Source organism: Oncorhynchus clarkii, chromosome 24 (assembly GCF_045791955.1).
Source record: "Oncorhynchus clarkii lewisi isolate Uvic-CL-2024 chromosome 24, UVic_Ocla_1.0, whole genome shotgun sequence".
NCBI lineage: Eukaryota > Metazoa > Chordata > Actinopteri > Salmoniformes > Salmonidae > Oncorhynchus > Oncorhynchus clarkii.
Genome location: NC_092170.1, coordinates 19,268,955 through 19,286,311, shown reverse-complemented (window position 1 = coordinate 19,286,311; position 17,357 = coordinate 19,268,955). Strand labels below are relative to the sequence as shown.

Below are 17,357 nucleotides of genomic sequence, written 5' to 3'. Positions count from 1 at the left end.
TGCCTTTTGGATTTCTAAGATTACATGGATGGGTGGGGTGGTGGGGGGGCTGATCCTAGGTCAGCACTCCTACTCTGAAAAGTTGTAGAAATACAGCCCCAGACTCACTCCACTGGCAGAGAAGGAATTGAATCAGAGATGGAGCCCATTATCAAACTGGGAGAGGTGTTGCTAACAGAACCTGCTTAGGTAAAGCAACTCAGCACCGATGGTACGATGGAAAGTTGGTTATCATGTAACAGGTAACTGCTATTACACATTGATGATAAGTAAAATATACCATGTACGGTTATACATTTCACATAAAACATTTCATTACAAGGAGAAATAACTACACAATTTTCTTATCTGCTCCTGTGTCACTGACAATTAAAGTACTGTACAAATAGGAAGGTACAGTACCAGTCAAAAGTTGACACCTACTCATTCCACGTTTTTTTTTTATTTGTACCATTTTTTACATTGCAGAATAATAGTGAATACATCAAAACTATGAAATAACACAAAAAGTGTTAAACAAATCAAAATATATTTTTGATTCTTCAAAGTAGCCACCCTTTGCTTTGATGACAGCTTTGCACACTTGGCATTCTCTCAACCAGCTTAATCAGGTAGTCAGCTGGAATACATTTCAATTAACAGGTGTGCCTTGTTAAAAAGTTAATTTATGGAATTTCTTTCCTTCCTAACCCATTCAGTATACAGAAGATAGATTATTTGGTAAAAGACCAAGTCCATATTATGGCAAGAACAGCTCAAATAAGCAAAGAGAAACAACAGTCCATCATTATTTTAAGACATGAAGGTCAGTCAATCTGGAACATTTCAAGAACTTTGAAAATGTATTCAAGTGCAGTCACAAAAACCATCAAGTGTTATGATGAAACTGTCTCTCAGGAGAACCGCCACATGAAAGGAAGACCCAGAGTTACCTCTGCTGCAGAGGATAAATTAAATAGAGTTACCAGGCTCAGAAATTACAGCCCAAATAAATGCTTCACAGAGTTCAAGTGACAGACACATCAACTGTTCAGAGGAGACTGCATGAATCATAAAGGTAAAGGTAAATAAAGGTAAAATAAAATTAAAAAAAATCAGGCCTTCGTGGTCAAATTGCTGCAAAGAAATCACTACTAAAAGGACACCAATAATAAGAAGAGACTTGCTTGGGCCAAGAAACATGAGCAATGGACATTAGATCGGTGGAAATCTGTCCTTTAAACTGATGAGTCCAAATTTGAGATTATTGTGTGTCTTTGTGAGACGCAGAGTAGGTGAACGCTTGATCTCCGCATGTGTAGCTCCCACTGTGAAGCATGGAGGTGGTGTGATGGTACATGCAGGTGACACTGTCAGTGATTTATTTAGAATTCAAGGCCCACTTAACCAACATGGCTACCACAGCATTCTGCGGTGATACTCCATCCCATCTGGTTTGCACTTAGGGACTGTCATTTGTTTTACAGCAGGACAATGACCCAAAACACCTCCATGCTGTGTAAGGGCTATTTGACCAAGAAGGAGAGTAATGGAGTGCTGTATCAGATGACCTGGCCTCCACAATCCCCGACCTCAACCCAATTGAGATGGTTTGGGATGAGTTGGATCACAGAGTGAAGGAAAAGTAGCCAACAAGTGCTCAGCATATGTGGGAACTCCTTCAAGACCGTTGGAAAAGCATTCTAGGTGAAGCTGGTTAAGAGAATGAAAAGCTGTCGTCATCAAGGCAAAGGGCGGCTACTTTGAAGAACCTAAAATATATTTTGGATTTTTTTTAAACACTTTTTTTGAATCCTACATGATTCCATGTGTTATTTCATAGTTTTGATGTCTTCTCTATTATTCTACAATGTAGAAAATAGTAAATTGAAGATAAACCCTTGAATGTGTAGGTGTGTCCAAACTTTTGACTGGTAACATATACAAGGCAAGACTGACGCAAAATGTAGGACCTGAAGTTGATAACAAATTCAGAGTATGTGATCGTCAAACAGCTCATTCCAAAATCATGGGCATTGGTCCTCCCTTCGCTGCTATAACAGCCTCCACTCTTCTGGGACGGCTTTCCACTAGTGGTTGGAACATCGCTGCGGGGACATGCTTCCATTCAGCCACAAGAGCATTCAGCCACAAGAGTGTTTCCTCCGACAATGTGTCGGAGGAAACACTGTACACCTGGCAACCTTGGTTAGCATGCACTGCACCCGGCCCGCCACAGGAGTCGCTGGTGCGCGATGAGACAAGGATATCCATACCGGCCAAACCCTCTCTAACCCGGACCTCCCAGTGTCTCTAACCCGGAACCCAGAGTCTCTGGTGGCACAGCTAGCGCTGCGATGCCCTAGACCCCTGCGCCACCCCGGAGGCCCAACAAACCATTTCTGTATGGACCTCTTTTTGTGCACGGGGGCAGTGTCATGCTGAAACAGGAAAGGGCCTTCCCCAAACTGTTACCACCAAGTTGGAAGCACAGGATCATATAGAATGTTATTGTATGCTGTAGCATTAAGATTTCCCTTCACTGGAACCAATGGGTCTAGACTGAACCATGAAAAACAGCCCTAGACCATTATTCCTCCTCCAAACTTCACAGTTAGTACTATGCATTCGGACAGGTAGTGTTCTCCTGCCATCTGCCAAACCCAGATTCGTCCGTCGACCTGCCAGATGGTAAAGTGTGATTCATCACTCCAGAGTCCAATGGCGTTGAGCTTTACACCACTCCAGCCGACGCTTGACATTGCGCATGGTGATCTTAGACTTGAGTGCTGCTGCTCAGCCATGGAAACCCATTTCATGAAGCACCCGATGAACAATTATTGTGCTGACGTTGCTTCCAGAGGCAGTTTGGAACTTGGTAGTGAGTGTTACAACCGAGGACAGACGATGCTTAAGCGCTATTCGCTTCAGCACGCGCCGGTCTTGTGAGCTTATGTGGCCTACCACTTCGCGGCTGAGCCGTTGTTGCTCCTAGACGCTTCCACTTCACAATAACAGCACTTACAGTTAACTGGGAAAGCTCTAGCAGGGCAGAAATTTGCCAAACTGACTTAAGTCACTGAGCTCTTCAGTAAGGCTTTCTACTGCCAATGTTTTCCTATGGAGATTGCATGGCTGTGTGCTCTATTTTAAACACCTGTCAGTAACAGGTGTGGCTGAAATAGCAGAATCAACTAATTTTAAAGGGGTGTCCACATACTTCTGTAAATATAGTGTACAATTCATTGTTTTTCTTTCAAAGAAAGGGCATTGAAACGTAGTTCTCACAGCACATGACAGCATCATTTCACCAAGACAACATGAGAATAAAACGTATCAGTTAGTGTCCAGTCCAGCCATGACCTCTGCTGGAACAGTTCTGACTCTGGATGCGTCCCAAATAGCACCCCGCTCTGGTCAAAAGTAGTGCACTATTTAGGGAATCGGGTTCCATTTATGACACAACCTTGGTCTCAGGCTGGTCTAGGCCTTGTTCATGTAGCCCTCCTTGATCAGGAAGTCGTAGATCTTGCGTGTCTTGTTGACGTCAATCTTGATGAGTGCCCGGGCCTGTGCCAGCCGTAGACCACCCTGCCGCCTGCACTCGTTCAGCAGGGCCTGCTTGTACTCCAGGTAGGCACCTGGCACCAGACGCACCACCTGGCACAGCTGCAGCCAGCCACAGGAGAGAGAGAGAGAGAGCGAGAGACACGCCATGTTACTTCAACAAAATGCCAGTCGTGACTGCATCCCAAATACCACTGTATTCCCCATAGAGCAGCGCTCTCCAAGCCGTTTTCTGCAGAGGTGCTGTCCTGTAGGTTTTCGCTACAACACCGGATTCTGATAATTAGCTTGTTGATAAGCTGAATCAGGTTAGTTACAACTGGGGTTGGAGCAAAAACCTGCAGGAGGACAGCTCTCCAGGAACAGAGTTGGAGCCCTGCTATAGAGTATACTACTTTTTACCAGGGAGGAATAGGGTACCATTTAGGACACACTCTCTGTTTAGCCCTTCATTTCATGCCCTGGTGGTGCTGAGAGCCTTACATCCATAGAGAACCTAGAATTCATATGTAATGGAATGGATTCTGTGTGTACCTCTTTCTCCCTGTCGTTGAGCTTCTCTGTCCCTGGCAGGCCGGTCAGGTTGAGAGGAGGGGCGCTTCTCCTGCCTGTTGCTGTGGAACAATAACACTTTAACAGATCTAAAAAAAAAATTAAAAAAAGACTATTCTCTTATTGTTATAAATGACAAACTGATGGGTTTACAAAATCAGTTTTGTGAGGAAAATAAAGACAAATATTTATGACAGGCAAATTAGTATAAATATAGCTGTGTAGAAATGACTGAGTACATAGATGTGTCCTACTTGTGCACTGGAGGTCACTGAATGACAACGGAAACAGACAAATAAGCATAATAGTCCTGTACGTTGACTGGATTTCTGGATGAGCATCTCTGAGAATACATTAATGTGACTGCACCTGGGACCATGACAAGAAGAGAGGTAGCAGGGGAAGGAGAGGGAAAGGAAGAGAGTCCTTACCTGATGTGGTGATGACAACAGGAGTGATACCAGCATCACTGTGGAAAGAGAAGTGTCACTACAGGCAATGCACACACTTCACTCTCCGGGATCGTTGTCCACAGAGAGAATTAATCACTAGCAGTTGTTTTTTTCCCCTTCCATAAAGAATAATTATCAGAACACCCAAGAGCTGTGCTTAGGATAAACAACAAAATGACAAGAACAGCTCTACATACAAACAATCAACAATCAAGCACTGCTTGTTGCAGTTCGAGCCAAGCACACAGTAATAAACTGCAGAAGTGGGTGGTATCTCAGTTACAGCCAGGCACTAATACCCCTGATTCAAATAGTCAACTAATCATCAAGCCATTGATTAGTAGAATCAGGTGGGCTAGTGTTGGACTTAAACATGAACGTACAACCACATGGTCCAGAGGAATGGATTGTGAAACACTGGACAAAAGGGTAAGCGGACGGGGCTCACATAGCAGCCTGTTTGCTGAGCCACTGCTGGCAGGCCCGTCCGTCCTGAATGTACTGCAGCACATCAACTAGCATGGTCCTCTTCCTCCGCTCATCCTCCCGCACGTGCTTCACACGCTCATACACCTTGGCACCTGCAGGGGGACACAGAGGAGGGAGGGGGTTACTGGTGCAGTCAGCCCTGGGTCCTGGCTGACACAAGGAAGTCACTAATGAGGCTCTGCCTCTGTCCCAAATTTAACCCTTTTCCTACAAAGTGCACTATTTTTGACCAGCGCTGTATGGGCTCTGGTCAAAAGTAATGCACTAAATAGGGAATAGGGTGCCATTTGGGACACAGATTCTTAGGGGGACTGTCTGGCAGTAGGGGGGGGACAGGGTTATATGGGTAGACTGGACTCACTGCAGAAAGACTGGATGCCTGCTCTCCTGTACTCCTGCAGCCTGCCAATCTCTCTCCTCAGCTCAAACTCCACTGAAAGACAAGGATGACATGAGATCAGAAAAGCCTGTCCACTCACCTCACCGGTCTATACTGCAGACAGGGACAGACAGGCGGAGACAGACAGACAGGTGTGAACATCAAATGACTACTGTGTGTGCACATTATAATGTCATACTCACATGCATGACTCTCTATGAACCTGTCGTGTTCGATAGGGCCCACCACCCTGGCGAAACGTCTCATAGCATCATACAGATCCTGTACCTCCTTAGGGTAGCGATGCTCCAGGACTGGAAGATAAAAACACAATGGTCGCGAGACGTAGCTGTAATTGTAGAGCAGGACTGCCCAACCCTCTTCCTGGAGATCTACCGTCCGGTAGGTTCAGTCTAACACTACATAAGTAGATAAGTAGAATGAGGTGGTAAATTAGAGTTGGACTGTAAACCCAGTAGATCTCCAGGAAGAGGGTATGACAGCAGTGATCTGTATCACATTCAATCTTGGTAGATTAGAGGCTTTTGAGGAACACCAGAGGAGAACATGTCCAGACATTGCACATTGAGTGACCCCCTTGCATCACTGAGATAACCTGCTGTGGCCATGAACGGTTTAAAAGCTCCCCCGATGGGCATTTGAACATAACAAGATTCAACAACTGGAGACAAACTCAACAAGTTCCACAGACATATGACCAACATGGAAATGGAATGTGTCCCTGAACAAGGGGGGAGAGGGTCAAAATCAAAAGTAACAGTCAGTATCTGGTGTGGCCACCAGCTGCATAAAATCTCCTAATGGACTGCACCAGATTTGCCAGTTCTTGCTGTGAGACGTTACCCCACTCTTCCACAAAGGCACCTGCAAGTTTCCGGACATTTCTGGGGGGGGGGGGGGGTAAAAATCCCTGGTAAAAAAATCGCGCACAGAACGAGCAGTGTCACTGGTGGCATTGTCATGCTGGAGGGTCATGTCAGGATGAGCCTGAGGAAGGGTACCACATGAGGGAGGAGGATGTCTTCCCTGTAACACACAGCGTTGAGATTGCCTGCAATGACAAAAAGCTCAGTCCAATGATGCTATTACACACCGCCCCAGACCATGACGGACCTTCCACCTCTAAATCGATCCCGCTCCAGAGTACAGGCCTTGGTGTAACGCTCATTCCTTCGACGATAAACGCAAATCCGACCATCACCCCAGGTGAGCCAAAACCACAACTCGTCAGTGAAGAGCACTTTTTGCCAGTCCTGTCTGGTCCAGCGACGGTGGGTTTGTGCCCATAGGCGACGTTGTTGCCGGTGATGTCTGGTGAGGACCTGTCTTACAACAGGTCTACAAGCCCTCAGTCCAGCCTCTCGCGAACAGTCTGAGCACTGATGGAGGGATTGTGCGTTCCCGGTGTAACTCGGGCAGTTGTTGCCATCCTGTACCTGTCCCGCAGGTGTGACGTTCGGATGTATTGTTCCTGTGCAGGAGTTACACGTGGTCTGCCACTGCGAGGACAATCAGCTGTCCATCCGGTCTCCCTGTAGCACTGTCTTAAGCATCTCACAGTACAGACTGTGAGATTGCCCTTACCACATCTGCAGTCCTCATGCCTCCTTAAAGCATGCCTAAGGCACGTTCACGCAGATGAGCAGGGACACTGGGCATCTTTCTTTTGGTGTTTTTCAGAGCCACTAGAAAGGCCTCTTTAGTGTCCTAAGTTTTCATAACTGTGACCTTAATTGCCATCTGTAAGCTGTTAGTGTCTTAACGACCGCTCCACAGGTGCATGTTCCTTAATTGTTTATGGTTCATTGAACAAGCATGGGAAACAGTGTTTAAACCCTTTACAACAAAGATCTGTGAAGTTATTTGGATTTTTACAAATTATCTTTGAAAGACAGGGTCCTGAAAAAGGGACATTTATTTTTTTGCTGAGACATAGATATATATATTTATTGAGTGGACTCTCGTGGCTTTGCAGACATGGTGATTTCTATATTATATATTCTGTACACAGTGAATGTGGGGTAGTATGACAGCAGCTCAAGGCTGGCACAGCTTTGTCTATCTGCAAGCTGGCAGCAAGAGTTCCTCATTGATTTAGTGGCTGTACAGTGATGAGAACGTGTCTGACATGCACACACAGGTAGAGTCAATGTCCTGCGGAGTCAAATATTTGAAACACTCCATAACAGGAATGGGCTGGATTGGTGGTCCTGAGGTACTGAGTGAGACGGTTTGTTCAAACTGCCTGGAGCAACAGCATGATCAGCCTAGGCACGACACTGTGAGCCTCCCAGGCTTGGACACGGCTTCCATTACCGTATGACTAACACACACACACACACACACACACACACTTTGACAGTCTCCATGACAACCACGCTGCAGCTCTACCGCAACTCTGGGTTCTCTTTTGTCTTGAAAGACTAACGAGATAGGAGGAGAGATGGGGAGGAGGGCCGTAGTGACTGGAGACTGGTAAATAAAACATAAGGGTGTCCTTTTCCACCCCTAAAACTACAGCCAATTTCCCAGAGCATCACCTGGAGATAACACTGCACTGGCCAGTAATGGAAAAAGAGGAACCGATTGTATAAATCTAGTCAGGGAGTCTCTTGCAGTCCCATCTGCCATGAATAAAAAGCGGGACACAAAAATGTATTATATTACCAAGCTAGATGAAAAACTGCCCATGGAGAGGGGATCAATAAGAGCTCACAAATCTCCAATACAGTTGGTTATTAGACCTGCAGTGTTCATTTCATAGGCATCTATTCATAGTGGAGCAATAATTATGCTGCGGCATGCTCTGGCACACGTCGCACTGGGCTATTCTCAGCTTCCAGCGTAAATAAAAGCACAGGCAGTGCCTCCAGGGTCCCTCGGGTTACTGTTGATCATTATTGCAACAGTTGTTTACATACAACCATGGATACATAATGCATACTCAGTCTGGGTGTTATAGTAACGCCTGGTCTCCTGGTTGTTCTGCAGCCCAGTTCTAATCTGTTAGGAGAGCACTTACTCTGGAACTTCCTCAGGTTGATCAGTCCATGGTCCCTGATGATCCTGTAAGACAACATTAAGACACCAAAGTCAAAAATATGGACACGTCCATTGGTGAATACCAGCCAATTCTCAGGCCGGTAGAGAGAGTGAAAACAGCAGAGGGTTTAGACTGACATTTATTGAATGAGTGATGGTACCTTATATCTGCTAAACCTGAACCACATACACTACATGACCAAAGTATGTGGCCACCTGCTCGATAACCATCTCATTCCAAAATCATGGGCATTCATATGGATTTGGTCCACCCCCTTTGCAGCTAAAAACAGACTCCACTCTTCTGGGAAGGTTTTCCACTAGCTGTTGAAACATTGGCCGAAAGGTAGCAAATCCCCGCAGCACAAGAGCATTTGTGCACGGGGGCATTGTCATGCCGACACAAGGGCCTTCCCCAAACTGTTGCTACCAAGTTGGAAGCACAGAATAGTCTAGAATGTCATTGTATGCTGTAGTGTTAAGATTTCCCTTCACTGGAACTAAGGGGCCTAGCCCAAACCATGAAAACAGCCCCAAACCATTATTCTTCCTCCACCAAAAACTTTAGTTGGCTTTATGCACTTGGACAGGTAGCATTATCCTGGCATCCGCCAAACACATATTCGTCTGTCGGACTGCCAGATGGTGAAGTGGGATTCATCACTCAGCATTGCGCATGGTGAACTTAGGCTTGTGTGCAGCTGGAAACACATTTCATGAAGCTCCTGAGTCCCGACAGTTCTTGTGCAGAGGTTGCTTCCAGAGGCAGTTTGGAACTCGTTAGTGAGTGTGGCAACCAAGAACAGACGATTTTTAAGCACTACGCGATTCAGCACTCAACAGTCGTGTTCTGTGAGCTTGTGTGCCCTACCACTTCGCAGCTGAGCCTTTGTTGCTCCTAGACAGTCAACTGTGTTATTGTGAAGTGGAAACGAGGCAGCTCTAGCAGGGCAGAAATTTGACGAACTGACTTGTCAGTGACACATTGAAAGTCACTGAGCTCTTCAGTAAGGCCATTCTACTGCCAATGTTTGTCTATGGAGATTTTATTTTTACACCTTTATTTAACTAGGCAAGTCAGTTAAGAACAAATTCTTATTTTCAATGACGGCCTAGGAACAGTGGGTTAACAGTCCAACGCTCTAACCACTAGGCTACCCTGCTGCCCCACATGGCTGTGTGCTCAATTTTATACACCTGTCAGCAACAGGTGGCTGAAATAGCCAAAACCACAAATTTAAAAAGGGGTGTCCACATACTTTTGTATATATAGTATAGCTTGAAGGTATGGTTGTGAGAACAGCTTTGCAACAAGTAGGCTTCCTATGCTGTGAAACAGGACCTGACAGTGGGGCTTACTGAGTTTGAACTATGTGGCCTGCAAGTCAAGAGTCACTGCTTTGGGCCTCTGCCATGTCACCAGCTCGGGGTGGGGGTCATTGGGCAGACTAGCAGTGTTACATCCCAAATGGCCCCCTAGTCCCTACATAGTGCACTAATTTTGATGGGCCCTGGTCAAAAGTAATGCACTATGTAGGGAATAGGGGGCCATTTGAGATGAGACAAACATGCACGGTCCTGGGAGCTCTGGCCAGCTAACATACAATACACACCCCACATGCCATACCACAGAGTTAGGGGAGTAGCAACTCATTATGTTTGATTTAGTGATGGATGTATTACCACATGAATGGACTGACCACCATGGCCAAGACCAGTACTGACACACACTGAAGGGGGCTGAGGACGGAGTTTGACAATTCATGAACGTCTCAAATCTAAAAAAAAAAATAAAAAGTGACCAGGTCAAAGAATACTCAAATTTGACAGTTGTGTAATGTTTAATTAAGCCTTTCAGAATTCATAGCAACTGATGGTTCTGAACCAGTGCTTATAGTAATAGGCTAGTGTCAGTAGACTTGTGTTACTTGTGTAGGTATCACATTTCCAATTTTGGAAAGCAATTAAATGTTCTTGTGGAAACATTTGCAGAGTGTTATAGGCATATGATGAAGGACAAAGATTCTAAGATATTTGAGGCCATCTAGTGGCTGAATAAGCCCCTTACAGAGTTAAAACATTTCAACTTACTTCTTTCTTCTACCCCTCTCCTTTAACCTTGAATGGTATATGTCAACAACAGCAATCTTCAACGCTAGATTGAACCAGAAACATATGTCAGACAAAGCAATGAGGATATTTTGTACAATAAACATACACTTCCAATCTCTATTGAAAGCAGGGTTGGACTTCACTTTCAATTCAAATACAATTATAGCACTATCAACACACCATGTAGTAGGTCTGAGTCATCATCCACAAAATCAATGTCTTTCAGATCCCACTCAGCATAGTTGTCAAATTCCTAGACAGGATGACAAATAACAGGAGGGGACCACAGAAGGACAAGGAGATGAGTAAGAGTTCAATAGGACTGCAGAGAGATGGCCCTCTGGAGAACTAATATCATGCATACATAAGCAGGGTGGCAAGGGTTATGTCTTGGTTATCGTTAAGTAGTTACTATGATTCTAATTATAATGTGCCAGGAGTATGAGGACATGCTCATTATGACATGGGGAAATGTTTTTAGCAGAAGAGAAAAAAGTGAATGTCTGACTATGGCTTGTGAGATTAGAACAACTAAAGGCATGGATGCTTTAAGACCCTAGTTCCCCTCACCTCCATGAAGTCTGCTCTGGCAGGCATGTATCCAGCCATGTCTCGAGACAACAGAGAGTCAAAGGTGGGCCTGGGGGGATCGTCAGTGGCTGGGAGGAAAACCAACATAGTACTTATACTGAAATGGCCCTCATGATAAACATGTTACTGCTGTGTAAGAAAGCAAGCATAAATGAGGAACGATGTAGTTGCATATCAGATAAATCACAAAAGCCAAGTATTCCTCCCTGCCTTTATCAGCTGGAAATCATACACAAAAGTCTAATTAAGCAATAAGGCCCAAGGAGGTGTGGTATATGGCCAATATACCACAGCTAAGGGCTGTTCTTATGCACAACACAACATGGAGTGCCTGGACACAGCCCTTAGCCGTGGTATATTGGCCATATATCCCAAACCCCCGTGGTGCCTTATTGCTATTATAAACTGGTTATCAACGTAATTACAGCAGTAAATATACATGTTTTGTCATACGGTCTGATATAAAACAGCTGTCAACCAATCAGCATACAGGGCTCGAACCACCCAGTTTACAATTTCTTTTGAAGCATAGCCTAAATTGTATTTGTTGTATGGCTTCAGAATTCTATAATAACTTGTAAGACAAAAACTCTCCTTATTACTATGGAGGGAGAAATCCAGAGGAGTAGGTATGTTGTTTGTACAGTGCCTTGCGAAAGTATTCGGCCCCCTTGAACTTTGCGACCTTTTGCCACATTTCAGGCTTCAAACATAAAGATATAAAACTGTTTTTTTTTTGTGAAGAATCAACAACAAGTGGGACACAATCATGAAGTGGAACGACATTTATTGGATATTTCAAACGTTTTTAACAAATCAAAAACTGAAAAATTGGGCGTGCAAAATTATTCAGCCCCCTTAAGTTAATACTTTGTAGCGCCACCTTTTGCTGCGATTACAGCTGTAAGTCGCTTGGGGTGTGTCTCTATCAGTTTTGCACATCGAGAGACTGAAATTTTTTCCCATTCCTCCTTGCAAAACAGCTCGAGCTCAGTGAGGTTGGATGGAGAGCATTTGTGAACAGCAGTTTCCAGTTCTTTCCACAGATTCTCGATTGGATTCAGGTCTGGACTTTGACTTGGCCATTCTAACACCTGGATATGTTTATTTTTGAACCATTCCATTGTAGATTTTGCTTAATGTTTCTGATCATTGTCTTGTTGGAAGACAAATCTCCGTCCCAGTCTCAGGTCTTTTGCAGACTCCATCAGGTTTTCTTCCAGAATGGTCCTGTATTTGGCTCCATCCATCTTCCCATCAATTTGAACCATCTTCCCTGTCCCTGCTGAAGAAAAGCAGGCCCAAACCATGATGCTGCCACCACCATGTTTGACAGTGGGGATGGTGTGTTCAGCTGTGTTGCTTTTACGCCAAACATAACGTTTTGCATTGTTGCCAAAAAGTTCAATTTTGGTTTCATCTGACCAGAGCACCTTCTTCCACATGTTTGGTGTGTCTCCCAGGTGGCTTGTGGCAAACTTTAAACGACACTTTTTATGGATATCTTTAAGAAATGGCTTTCTTCTTGCCACTCTTCCATAAAGGCCAGATTTGTGCAATATACGACTGATTGTTGTCCTATGGACAGAGTCTCCCACCTCAACTGTAGATCTCTGCAGTTCATCCAGAGTGATCATGGGCCTCTTGGCTGCATCTCTGATCAGTCTTCTCCTTGTATGAGCTGAAAGTTTAGAGGGACGGCCAGGTCTTGGTAGATTTGCAGTGGTCTGATACTCCTTCCATTTCAATATTATCGCTTGCACAGTGCTCCTTGGGATGTTTAAAGCTTGGGAAATCTTTTTGTATCCAAATCCGGCTTTAAACTTCTTCACAACAGTATCTCGGACCTGCCTGGTGTGTTCCTTGTTCTTCCTGATGCTCTCTGCGCTTTTAACGGACCTCTGAGACTATCACAGTGCAGGTGCATTTATACGGAGACTTGATTACACACAGGTGGATTGTATTTATCATCATTAGTCATTTAGGTCAACATTGGATCATTCAGAGATCCTCACTGAACTTCTGGAGAGAGTTTGCTGCACTGAAAGTAAAGGGGCTGAATAATTTTGCACACCCAATTTTTGATTTGTTAAAAAAAGTTTGAAATATCCAATAAATGTCGTTCCACTTCATGATTGTGTCCCACTTGTTGTTGATTCTTCACAAAAAAATACAGTTTTATATCTTTATGTTTGAAGTCTGAAATGTGGCAAAAGGTCGCAAAGTTCAAGGGGGCCGAATACTTTCGCAAGGCACTGTATACTGACGTTTGAAGGGAATGGCTGTGTCTGCAGTACGAGCCTCCTCTATCTGTCTGAGATTGAGCAGGGTGGAGGAGAACAAGGGGTTGTTGATGAAGTTCTTCATGTAGTGGGCCTCACACTCCTCCTTGCTTTTGGTGCGCATCTGATACGCTACATCCTGCCTGTGCAGAGTCAAATACAAAAGTGACAGTTATGTTTTTGAAATCAATTTGAACATGTTTATATTGGCAGACAGTACATGAGAGTGCTGCTACGAAACAAGTTAGACTGCAAATGGCCCCTCGCCTGCAAGTTTGTAATATATGACGAGAGAGCGATTGTGTGTGTGTGTATACTAACCAGTTCCCAAAGCCACAGTCCATAACTGCTTCCAGTACGGCCATCTCTTCCTGCGCTGTCCAGCCAGGTTCCAGCACAGGGAAGTCTGACGTCTGTGTGAGGGGGAGGCATGGTATTGAGCATGGTCACTATTGTTTAGCCAGAAACATAATTTTGGTAAATAATGGATAACTTAAGAGTCAATATTATAATAATATGCATTACTCAGAATGGATGACAGCACAATTAACACGAATATCTTACCATTATTTCATACTTGTGATCACTCTCATGTTTCTTGAACTCAAACCCTCTGGTAAAACACTGAAACAGAATGTGTGTGTGTGTGTGTGGGGGGGTGGGGGGGGTGGGGGGGGGGTGGTATAGTGTCAGTAGAGTTATCTAGTTAGGCAAAATGTATTAACAGTTTTATGCGCATGCCATGCACCCCTCACCTGGAGGCATAGAAGGAAAGGTGAGGGTCCACACTCAGCACATTTTATGTAGGGTTCCACCAGGTTAGATGAGCAACCTCGACATGGGGGCTTGTCAGAAGGGTCATCTGAGAATAAGTCAGAGTAATGTCCAAAACTGGCCAATTCTACTGGTAACCATATGCAGACATTAGCTACTAGAAATCTTCTGTTAAAATCTGTATTATTAGTCAGATTTAAAGCAAGCATCACAGGTTTAGCAGTAGCTAACGTTGGCTAACAGAAGGTGCATTCAGTAGTCAGACCCCTTGACTTTTTCCACATTTTGTTACGTTACAGCATCATTCTAAAATTGATTAAATTGTCCCCCCCTCCTCCCTCTTCAATCTACACACAATATAGCATATCGACAAAGCACAAACAGGTCTAGAATTTTTTGCAAATGTACTAACAATAAACTGAAATATCACATTTACAAGTATTCAGACCCTTTACTCAGTTGAAGCACCTTTAGCAGCGATTACAGCCTCAAATCTTTTTGGGTATGACGCTACAAGCTTGGCACACCTGAATTTGGGGAGTTTCTCCCATTCTTCTCTGCAGATCCTCTCAAGCGCTGTCAAGGTTTAAGGTGGCGCGTCGCTGCACAGCAATTTTCGACCTCACGGCTTGGTTTTTGCCCTGACATGCACTGTCAACGGTGGGACCTTATATAGACAGGTGTGTTCCTTTCCAAATCTATTTAATTTACCACAGGTGGACTCCAATCAAGCTGTAGCAACATGATGATCAATTTCGACAGGATGCACTAGAGCTCAATTTCGAGTTTTTATACATTTGCAAACATTTCTAAAAACCTGTTTCCACTTTGTCATTGTGGAGTATTGTGTGTTGATTGATGAAGGAAAACAATTTAGTTTTAGAATAAGGCTGTAACGTAACAAAATATGGGAAAAGTCAAGGGGTCTGAATACACTGTAACTAGCAAGCTAGCGTAGGCCCTTCAAGTCGGAAGCTAGCTGACAATTATGTAGCTAACAGAGATGCATTGGTTAGCTAGCTACAGTAGCTGGTTGAATCGATTAGCTACCCGAAGGCAAATACATAGTTAGCTAAAATGGATAATTGTTAGCTAGCTGGGCTAGCCTTCTATCTAGCTATATGTAGCTAACGTTGCGTTAGTGCGACGAACTGAGCAGATAGTTAGATGGAAAACGATATCTCGTGCAAACTCGTTTTCAGCCGTGTTTGTGCGCTGTTTCTATCTGTGCAATTTAGTCAACACTTACTTCCAAAACATGCCAAGCGGTCCATAAGGTCAACCAATCAGCTGAAGCCCGAATATGTTGTTTGTTGCCAATGTATTTCTTCGCGTTCGATTCAGCGTGTCTGAAAAGGCAGCATTTGCGCAACTTTGTTGATTCTCTGGCTGGATGAATGCAATGCATTCGCGCAAACGCTGCATCGTTCATGCTCAAAAGTAAAGCATTTTTAAGGTTAACTAATCTATCGGAAAACACCGATTATCTGCAACCAGAGTTGGACCACCAAAGCTATATTGGTGTTTTTTATGATTTTGAGTGGAACATGAAAATACCATCCCATTGAGAGAATGCCAAGATTGTGCAAAGCTCTCATCAAAGCAAAGGGTGGTTACTTTGAAGAATCTCGAATAGAAAATATATATTTTGATTTGTTTAACACTTTTTTAGTTTACTGAATGATTCCATATGTGTTATTTCATAGTTTTCATGTCTTCACTATTATTCTACAATGTAGAAAATAGTCAAACTTTTGACTGGTACTATATATATATATATATATATATATATATATACATGTTTTTCTTCTAACTCTACCACCCCTCCCCTAATTGGAGTAAACTAATGAACAACACATTTTTTTGCAGTATTACTTTAGTGCCTTGTAAGCAGGATACGTGTTTTTTAAATATTTTATACTGTACATGCTTCCTTTTCACTCTGTCATTTAGGTTAGTATTGTGGAGTAACTAAAATGTCAGTTTTCTCCTATCACAGCCATTAAATTCTAACTGTTTTAAAGTCACCATTGGCCTCATAGAAAAATCCCTGAACATTTTCCCTCCTCTCCAGCAACTGAGTTAGGAAGGACGCCTATACCTTTGTAGTGATTGGGTGTATTGATACACACTCCAAAGTGATATAACTTCACCATGCTGAAAGGGATATTCAATGTCTGCTTTTTACATTTTTATCCAATTACCAACAGGTGCCCTTCTTTGTGAGGCATTGTAAAACCTCCCTGGTCTTTGTGGTTAAATCTGTGTTTGAAATTCACTCTTGACTGAGGGACCTTACAGATAATTGTGTGTGAGGTGAGGTAGCCATTAACATTCCTTTTTAACTCTATTATTGCACACAGAGTGAGCCCATGCATCTTATTATGTGACTTGTTAAGTTTTACTCCTGAACTTATTTAAGCTTGCAATGACAAATGGGTTGAGTACTTATTGACACAACTTAGCATTGTTTATTAATTTGTCTAAATAAAAATAAAAACAATTCCACTTTGACATTGTGGTATTGTGTGTTCTCCAGTGACAAAACAAATCTTTATTTAATCAATTTTAAATTCTGGCTCTAACACAACAAAATATGGAAAAAGTCAAGGGGTGTGAATGCTTTCTGAAGGCACTATAGATAGGCGTACATACAGCTAGGCTCTTTTAGAATCTGAGAGTGAAATACTTACACTCATCTCTATCATCTAGGCTCAGCATTCCCGAACAGTCCCATTACAAGTCAGAATGTTGAACAAACATAATTTCAACCTACATTACCTGTTGTCTGCTGATTTTGTCCCTATTTCGGGGGGTAATCTGATGCAAAATATCCGCAAGGAAGTGTTATAAACCCGACCTTCAGTACTGTTGAGGACAACTCGATCGAAAAATTAAGGTAGAGACTGTTTAATTGTATAATAGGAAAATCTTTAATCAAGCAGCTGCGAGGGAGATCTATCTCTGATTTCACAGGTAAGAACTCAAACTCTAAATGGTAAAGAGTGAAACAGTGGTAAGATCCGTCAGCTCATTTATGTTTACTTCTGTGGTCATGACCATCTGGTGGGGAAGATATACTGCTGTTTCACACAATCTCCTCACCAAGGTCGTAAT

The 17,357-nt window shown here is 43.5% G+C and overlaps 1 protein-coding gene across 4 annotated transcripts; it reads right to left on the bottom strand.

Moving 5' to 3' along the window:
• Positions 1-423: 423 nt before the first annotated feature.
• LOC139382831 (transcriptional adaptor 2A) lies at positions 424-15,578 on the bottom strand. 4 transcript variants are annotated; one of them, XM_071127063.1, is made up of 15 exons: positions 15,490-15,578; positions 14,222-14,328; positions 14,031-14,090; positions 13,788-13,879; positions 13,452-13,609; positions 11,164-11,252; positions 10,774-10,846; positions 10,573-10,636; positions 8,462-8,505; positions 5,622-5,732; positions 5,401-5,472; positions 4,999-5,131; positions 4,530-4,567; positions 4,081-4,160; positions 424-3,648 (listed from the first exon to the last, which is right to left on the bottom strand). In XM_071127063.1, the coding sequence occupies exons 1-15, from the start codon at positions 15,512-15,514 to the stop codon at positions 3,463-3,465; spliced, it is 1,332 nt and encodes a 443-aa protein (XP_070983164.1). In that variant the 5' UTR covers positions 15,515-15,578; the 3' UTR covers positions 424-3,462. The 4 variants fall into 4 exon arrangements, with proteins under 4 accessions (XP_070983164.1, XP_070983166.1, XP_070983163.1 ...); XM_071127065.1 differs by lacking the exon at positions 14,222-14,328 and having other exon boundaries at positions 15,490-15,566; XM_071127062.1 differs by lacking the exon at positions 15,490-15,578 and having other exon boundaries at positions 14,222-14,484.
• Between the last annotated feature and the right edge of the window lie 1,779 nt (positions 15,579-17,357).

Excerpts from the sequence above, each read along its gene's own strand:
- LOC139382831 (XM_071127062.1), bottom strand. The coding sequence starts at position 14,449 with ATGCTTGCTTTAAATCTGACTAATAATACAGATTTTAACAGAAGATTT. Across the intron at positions 13,880-14,030 it reads ATCACAAGTATGAAATAATG|ACGTCAGACTTCCCTGTGCT; the intron begins GTAAGATATTCG and ends CCCCTCACACAG. Across the intron at positions 10,847-11,163 it reads CCAGAGCAGACTTCATGGAG|GAATTTGACAACTATGCTGA; the intron begins GTGAGGGGAACT and ends CATCCTGTCTAG.